Genomic DNA, 8,706 nt, shown 5'->3' on the forward strand with positions numbered 1-8,706 from the left:
AGTGAGTAGTGGTAGTGAGAGTAGTAGTAGTGAGAGTAGTGGTAGTGAGAGTAGTAGTAGTGAGAGTAGTAGTAGTGAGAGTAGTAGTAGTGAGAGTAGTAGTAGTGAGAGTGAGAGTAGTGGTAGTGAGAGTAGTGGTAGTGAGAGTAGTGGTAGTGAGAGTAGTAGTAGTGAGAGTAGTAGTAGTGAGAGTAGTGAGAGTAGTAGTAGTGAGAGTAGTAGTAGTGAGAGTAGTAGTAGTGAGAGTAGTAGTAGTGAGAGTAGTGAGAGTAGTAGTAGTGAGAGTATTGGTAGTGAGAGTAGTAGTAGTGAGAGTAGTAGTAGTGAGAGTAGTAGTAGTGAGAGTAGTAGTAGTGAGAGTAGTAGTAGTGAGAGTAGTGAGAGTAGTGGTATTGAGAGTAGTAGTAGTGAGAGTAGTGGTAGTGAGAGTAGTGAGTAGTAGTAGTGAAAGTAGTAGTAGTGAGTAGTAGTAGTGAGAGTAGTGGTATTGAGAGGTAGTAGTAGTGAGTAGTGGTAGTGAGAGTAGTGGTAGTGAGAGTAGTGGTAGTGAGAGTAGTGGTAGTGAGAGTAGTAGTAGTGAGTGTAGTAGTAGTGGTAGTGAGAGTAGTGGTAGTGAGAGTAGTGGTAGTGAGAGTAGTAGTAGTGAGAGTAGTGGTAGTGAGAGTAGTGGTAGTGAGAGTAGTGGTAGTGAGTAGTGGTAGTGAGTAGTAGTAGTGAGAGTAGTGGTAGTGAGAGTAGTGGTAGTGAGAGTAGTGGTAGTGAGAGTAGTAGTAGTGAGAGTAGTAGTAGTGAGAGTAGTAGTAGGTAGAGTAGTGGTAGTGAGTGTAGTGGTAGTGAGAGTAGTGGTAGTGAGAGTAGTAGTAGTGAGAGTAGTGGTAGTGAGAGTAGTGGTAGTGAGAGTAGTAGTAGTGAGAGTAGTAGTAGTGAGAGTAGTAGTAGTGAGTAGTAGTGAGAGTAGTAGTAGTGAGTAGTGGTAGTGAGTAGTGGTAGTGAGAGTAGTGGTAGTGAGTAGTAGTAGTGAGAGTAGTAGTAGTGAGAGTAGTAGTAGTGAGAGTAGTGAGTAGTAGTAGTGAGAGTAGTAGTAGTGAGAGTAGTAGTAGTGAGAGTAGTAGTAGTGAGAGTAGTGAGAGTAGTAGTAGTGAGAGTAGTAGTAGTGAGAGTAGTGGTAGTGAGAGTAGTGGTAGTGAGAGTAGTGGTAGTGAGAGTAGTAGTAGTGAGAGTAGTAGTAGTGAGAGTAGTGAGAGTAGTAGTAGTGAGTAGTAGTAGTGAGAGTAGTGGTGGTGAGAGTAGTGGTAGTGAGAGTAGTGGTAGTGAGAGTAGTAGTAGTGAGAGTAGTGGTAGTGAGAGTAGTGAGTGTAGTGGTAGTGAGAGTAGTGGTGGTGAGAGTAGTGGTGGTGAGGTGGTAGTAGTGAGAGTAGTGGTAGTGAGAGTGGTAGTGAGTAGTGGTAGTGAGAGTAGTGGTAGTGAGAGTAGTGGTAGTGAGAGCAGTGGTAGTGAGAGTAGTGGTAGTGAGAGTAGTGGTAGTGAGAGTAGTGGTAGTGAGTAGTGGTAGTGAGAGTAGTGGTAGTGAGAGTAGTAGTAGTGAGTAGTGGTAGTGAGAGTAGTGGTAGTGAGAGCAGTGGTAGTGAGAGTAGTGGTAGTGAGAGTAGTGGTAGTGAGAGTAGTAGTAGTGAGAGTAGTGGTAGTGGGAGTAGTGGTAGTGAGAGTAGTGGTAGTGGGAGTAGTAGTAGTGAGAGTAGTAGTAGTGAGTAGTGAGAGTAGTAGTAGTGAGAGTAGTAGTAGTGAGAGTAGTGGTAGTGAGAGTAGTGGTAGTGAGAGTAGTGGTAGTGAGAGTAGTAGTAGTGAGAGTAGTAGTAGTGAGTGGTGAGAGTAGTGGTAGTGAGAGTAGTGGTAGTGAGAGTAGTGGTAGTGAGAGTAGTAGTAGTGAGAGTAGTGGTAGTGAGAGTAGTGGTAGTGAGAGTAGTGGTAGTGAGAGTAGTGGTAGTGAGAGTAGTAGTAGTGAGAGTAGTAGTAGTGAGAGTAGTAGTAGTGAGAGTAGTGGTAGTGAGTGTAGTGGTAGTGAGAGTAGTGGTAGTGAGAGTAGTGGTAGTGAGAGTAGTGGTAGTGAGAGTAGTAGTAGTGAGAGTAGTGAGAGTAGTAGTAGTGAGAGTATTGGTAGTGAGAGTAGTGGTAGTGAGAGTAGTGGTAGTGAGAGTAGTGGTAGTGAGAGTAGTGGTAGTGAGAGTATTGGTAGTGAGAGTAGTGGTAGTGAGAGTAGTGGTAGTGAGAGTAGTGGTAGTGAGTGTAGTGGTAGTGAGAGTATTGGTAGTGAGAGTAGTGGTAGTGAGAGTAGTGGTATTGAGAGTAGTGGTAGTGAGAGTAGTGGTAGTGAGTGTAGTGGTAGTGAGAGTATTGGTAGTGAGAGTAGTGGTAGTGAGAGTAGTGGTAGTGAGTGTAGTGGTAGTGAGAGTAGTAGTAGTGAGTGTAGTGTTCATAACCAATATGTTGAGGTTGAAGTGTCTGCTGGTCTGTTGTGTTTCCATCGTTTAGCCAGGTGATAACAGGAAGAGGATTGTCACAGGTTAGAGACACAGGGTTGTTCACCACCACAATCACATGTTCTCGACCTGGTTCTGACCACAGATAATGGGGAAACTGGAGGGACAAACACACATACATGTAGCGTCATACCCTGTAATCGCTGCCAAAGGTGCTTCAACAAGGTACTGAGTAACAGGTCTGAATACTTGTGTTGGGGGCATAGGGTCAGTCTGTTATATCTGGAGTATTTATCCTGTCTTATCTAGTGTCCTGTGTGAATTTCAAGTATGCTCTCTCTAATTCTCTCTTTCTCTCTTTATTTCTTTCTCCCTCTCAGAGGACATGAGCCATATAACCATGCCTCAGGACTACCTGACACGTTGACTCCTTGCTGTCCCCAGTCCACCTGCCGTGCTGCTGCTCCAGTTTCAACTGTTCTGCCTGCGGCTATGGAACCCTGACCTGTTGACTGGACGTGCTACCTGTCCCAGACCTGCTGTTTTCAACTCTCTAGAAACAGCAGGAGCGGTAGAGATACTCTCGATGATCGGCTATGAAAAGCCAACTCATATTTACTCCTGAGGTGCTGACTTGTTGCACCCTCGACAACTACAGTGATTATTATTATTTGACCATGCTGGTCATTTATGAACATTTGAACATCTTGGCCATGTACTGTTATAATCTCTACCCGGCACAGCCAGAAGAGGACTGGCCACGCCTCATAGGAAGAAACCTAGAGAGGAACCAGGCTATGTTTTGGCATTTCTAGGGAGTTTTTCCTAGCCACTGTGCTTCTACACCTGCATTGCTTGCTGTTTGGGGTTTTAGGCTGGGTTTCTGTACAGCACTTTGTGGCATCAGCTGATGTAAGAAGGGCTTTATAAATAAATACATTTGATTTGAACAAACAAGACAAACTGGCAAAGACAGACAGGAAACACAGGTATAAATACACAGAGGATAATGAGGAAGAAGGGAGACACCTGGAGGGGGGTGGACACAATCACAAAGACAGTTGAAACAGATCAGAGTGTGACACAAACAGGCAAAATGTCAGTATAGAGACAAAGTGGAGTCGCAATTCAGCGGCTCAGACATGTGATGTATTAATAATTCAGTTCAGATCAACATTTTTATGGTCTATGGAATGCCACTATTTTGATTGCATTTGCTATTAGCATGTACACCATAAACTTATACTGTCTCATCAACTCCCCTACTGTCAACTTTCCTACACACTGACCAGCTGACATGTGGTGGGCCATCATGTGTCCTGAGGTTGTGGCTTATGGTCCAAAATGAGCTCTGACATCGCCCAAAACATTTAGTCTTACACAGTTTCCAATGTAAAATACCCTTTGAATGACCAAAACATCACCCATGCTATATTTTCCACATTAAAATGCTCAGTTAAGTAAATGTACCTTTTCTATCATATTTGACTATCAGTAAGGCTGAAGGACAGGCTTGGTGGGCACAGCAACATCCAATCCTGTCATACATGACATCATGTTTTCAAAAATTATTTGTTTATCTAACCGTTTGTTAGTGTGTGTATGTGTATGTGCACAGAGAGGCTCCTGGGAGGGGAGTGTCAGTAGCTCAGGGATAAATAGAGAGGCAGAGCTCAGAGTTAGTCAAAAGGCGGACCTGAGAAGGTCACACACAGGACCAAGCAGGAGCAGCAGGACCTCAGCATTTGTTACAAATGGAGAAACATGAAGATGTTCAGTACTGTTTTCAAGACGGAAACTCGTCATGCAGAAAGGCTTTGCTATCGACATCTATCTACATAACACTGTACATCTTCTTCTCATTGATTTCAGCAGTTACAGTATTTTTTAACATACTGGTGATCATGTCCATCTCTCACTTCAAGCAGCTCCACACTCCAACCAACCTGCTCATCCTCTCTTTGGCTGTGTCAGATCTCCTGGTGGGACTGATTGTGATACCAGTAGTGACTGTAGCATTAATGGAATCATGCTGGGGTTTTGGAGAATATTTCTGTGTGTTTCAGATCTACATTACTTTTTTATGTACTTCTTTATCTCTGGGTAATTTGGTCTTGATATCTATTGACCGCTATGTTGCTGTGTGTGATCCCTTATTGTACCACTCTAAAATAACAGTAACAAGAATGATGTGTTGTATATCCATTACCTGGTGTTGTTGTATCATATACCGAGCTGCTATTATAAAAAACTTTGTCAATGTACTGGTACCCAGTAGGTGTTTGAAAGAATGTTTTATTGTTGAAGGAATAACCTGGGGTAATATAATTGATGTTGTAATTACAATGGTTGTCCCTTGCTCTATTATTATAACACTTTATATGAAAATCTTTGTGGTGGCCAGATCACAGGACAGAAAGATATTTTCAAAAGAGGCTGCCAATGTGTCTGGTGTTAAAACTGTTCGGGCAAATAAGTCTGAGAGAAAAGCAACAAAAACTCTGTCTATTGTTATTGTCAACTATTTCATTTGTTGGATTCCATTTCTATTTGTTTTCTTTTTTACTTTTGTAATTGACAATTTATTCTCAGTTATCATCGGCTTTCTGCCACTTTTTAATTCCTTAATTAATCCAATAATTTATGCTTTCTTTTATCCATGGTTCAAAGTGACAGCTAAACATATTTTAACTCTGAAGATAAGGCGTTCATAGTTCCTATGTTTTTATTCCCCAGTTTGATTAACAGGTTTAATAATATAGTTTTGTAAGACCATTGTTGTAATTGCTTCTTTCATGTAACAATAGACTGATATGACTCATCAGATACATGTTGTTGGAGTTGATTCAGAATCATTTGTATGGATTGGAATGGAATGACTTGGAGAAGGCAACGGAAGGATTAAAGTCTGGTGTTGTTCCATGTTATTTAATGATCAACAGTATGTTACTATTCTAAAAGTACATTTTGAGAACTTCATGAGTCATTTTGTAGGTTTAACATTTCCCTCTAGTGGCTCAATTGGGACACAATGCCTTCAACAAGTGCAGTAAAATGTGAATGTACAATATGCATGATATCAGATAACATCCACGTATATCTCAATGGTGTATTGTGGAAGTAGTTGATGGTCAAACTTAAGAATATGCAATTATGGGTAACACTTTAAAATGTTCAGTAATAAACCATTTGTTAGGAATTTACAGTTTGCTCACCATTTATTATTAATTTCACATGTGTTAAGTGTGAGTCAGTTAGGTATTCTCAAATGTATAAATAACTACTATATGCATTAGTGATTAAACGCAACAGCGCAGGTGACCACAGACACTTGAACTTCAACATACTGGTAATGAACAGTAGCACTACTCTCACTAAATCACTGCTGCCAGGTCAGGGGTCACACCAGAGCAGCTCTCTCAGCTGCTGTGGAGTCAGAATGAATGTCGAGATTGGTAACACTTTATAATAACATTTTGTAATAAATAATGATTATTCCAACTCCACATCAATTTTATTTATTTATTTTACCTTTATTTAACTAGGCAAGTCAGTTAAGAACAAATTCTTATTTTCAATGATGGCCTAGGAACAGTGGGTTAACTGCCTGTTCAGGAGCAGAACAACAGATTTGTACATTGTCAGCTCGGGGATTTAAACTTGCAACCTTTAGGTTACTAGTCCAACACTCTAACCACTAGGCTACCCTGCAGCCCCAATAATGTCTCATTCCCACCACATTTATTTTGTACAGAATGATTTGGATGAATTGGATTTGAAGGACTTGGAGAAGCCATAAGTCTGTTGTTGTTCCATGTTAATCAATGATAAATAGTATGTAAGTATTCCGAATGTACATTCTGAGGAAGTCACCAGTCGTTCCATATGTTGTCTAACATCTCCCTCTAGTGGCTCAATTGGGACACAGCGTCTTCATTAAGTGCAGTGAAGTTGAAATGTACAATACTGCATGATATCACATAACGTCCAGGTATATCACACTGGTGTTTCGTGTAAGTCGTTGAGGGTAAAATGCAAGAATATGCAATTAAGGGTAACACGTTAATGTTAAGTAAAAAAACATTTGTAAGGAATTTACAGTTTGTTCACAATATATTAATCATTACTCATTACATAACTAGAATAGGCATTAAATAACTAGAATAGGCATTAATGATTAAGCACAACAGCGCATTTATTAAGAACCTTTATAGTCTGTAATAATGATACATAAGATAATTCATAAGATGTTTAATGAATTATATTATAAACTATTTACTGATCATTCAGTCGCTAATCTAAAGTGAGGACTATTCATACTTTCTTAATTCATTTATAAATGTTTTGAACAGTGACTAGTTTAATTTATCACATAAAGATGGACATGCTACTGGTAGACATTCCAGCAGTACCTGATGCTCCTAAAGTTCTCAAAATGACCTGGAACATATCAATGGTTAAACAATAAGCAAACAACACAGAGGATGTTAAATGAAAAATATTGAACACTTTATTACAAAACAGTCACACTGTTGTAGTAGTGTGCTGAAGGAAGTAAAGTGTTTGTCTGAAAATGGTAACATTCTTGTTTGTTGGCAGTGACTACCAAAACCAAAGTGTGGATAACAGTCACTCATTAGAGAAGTTCATAGACTGTTTACAGGGTAATGGAACCAATATCTACATACATCATTTAACTGAACATTACATTTAAAAGGTTACTACCTTTAATACACTACAAGTAAAGGTGTCCAAATACTTTTGTTCCTAAACGGTAAAACGTATGCATGAAAATACCCTCAAATAAAAGGTGACATTTTATAATGCCGCCTCATGAAACATGAGACTTCATATTCAAAATGCTGGAGTGAAGAGACAAGTTTAAAAACAGTTTTAATGCAGAGTACTACACCCACTGGGCCAATGCTGGTTGAATCAATGTTGTTGTATTTTTAACCAACATGGAGTAGACATTGAATTGATGTCTGTGCCCAGTTGGCAGGGATTGCGTTCAGTATGTGCTGTGGCCATAGGATGGTGGTATACTTCACAATCTGTGATGAATCATTCTATATGAAAGACAAGTTTGTCTGTTCTATTAAGTAAATGTGTATCTGAACTCTATGTGTTTGGTGAAAGTGTGCCTCTGCCAAACTGAGAGGAGACCATCTGTATAAATAATACCAACGCCTTTTCATTACAGGAGACATTACATTTACATTTAAGTCATTTAGCAGACGGTCTTATCCAGAGCGACTTACAAATTGGTGCATTCACCTTATGACATCCAGTGGAACAGTCACTTTACAATAGTGCATCTAAATCTTAAAGGGGGGGGGGTGAGAAGGATTACTTTATCCTATCCTAGGTATTCCTTAAAGCGGTGGGGTTTCAGGTGTCTCCCGAAGGTGGTGATTGACTCCGCTGTCCTGGCGTCGTGAGGGAGTTTGTTCCACCATTGGGGGGCCAGAGCAGCGAACAGTTTTGACTGGGCTGAGCGGGAACTGTACTTCCTCAGTGGTAGGGAGGCGAGCAGGCCAGAGGTGGATGAACGCAGTGCCCTTGTTTGGGTGTAGGGCCTGATCAGAGCCTGGAGGTACTGAGGTGCCGTTCCCCTCACAGCTCCGTAGGCAAGCACCATGGTCTTGTAGCGGATGCGAGCTTCAACTGGAAGCCAGTGGAGAGAGCGGAGGAGCGGGGTGACGTGAGATAACTTGGGAAGGTTGAACACCAGACGGGCTGCGGCGGTCTGGATGAGTTGTAGGGGTTTAATGGCACAGGCAGGGAGCCCAGCCAACAGCGAGTTGCAGTAATCCAGACGGGAGATGACAAGTGCCTGGATTAGGACCTGCACCGCTTCCTGTGTTAGGCAGGGTCGTACTCTGCGGATGTTGTAGAGCATGAACCTACAGGAACGGGCCACCGCCTTGATGTCAGTTGAGAACGACAGGGTGTTGTCCAGGATCACGCCAAGGTTCTTAGCGCTCTGGGAGGAGGACACAATGGAGTTGTCAACCGTGATGGCGAGATCATGGAACGGGCAGTCCTTCCCGGGAGGAAGAGCAGATCCGTCTTGCCGAGGTTCAGCTTAAGGTGGTGATCCGTCATCCACACTGATATGTCTGCCAGACATGCAGAGATGCGATTCGCCACCTGGTCATCAGAAGGGGAAAGGAGAAGATTAATTGTGTGTCGTCTGCATAGCAATGATAGGAGAGACCATGTGAGG

The 8,706-nt window shown here is 41.6% G+C and overlaps 1 protein-coding gene across 1 annotated transcript; it reads left to right on the forward strand.

The window, feature by feature from the left end:
- The first annotated feature begins 4,231 nt into the window (after window positions 1-4,231).
- On the forward strand, window positions 4,232-5,191 carry LOC123991597 (trace amine-associated receptor 13c-like). Its single transcript, XM_046293258.1, has one exon. It carries the CDS (start codon window positions 4,232-4,234, stop codon window positions 5,189-5,191), a length of 960 nt encoding a protein of 319 aa, XP_046149214.1.
- The last annotated feature ends 3,515 nt before the right edge of the window (window positions 5,192-8,706 follow it).

The sequence above is a fragment of the Oncorhynchus gorbuscha genome, linkage group LG01 (genome assembly GCF_021184085.1).
Source record: "Oncorhynchus gorbuscha isolate QuinsamMale2020 ecotype Even-year linkage group LG01, OgorEven_v1.0, whole genome shotgun sequence".
Taxonomy (NCBI): domain Eukaryota; kingdom Metazoa; phylum Chordata; class Actinopteri; order Salmoniformes; family Salmonidae; genus Oncorhynchus; species Oncorhynchus gorbuscha.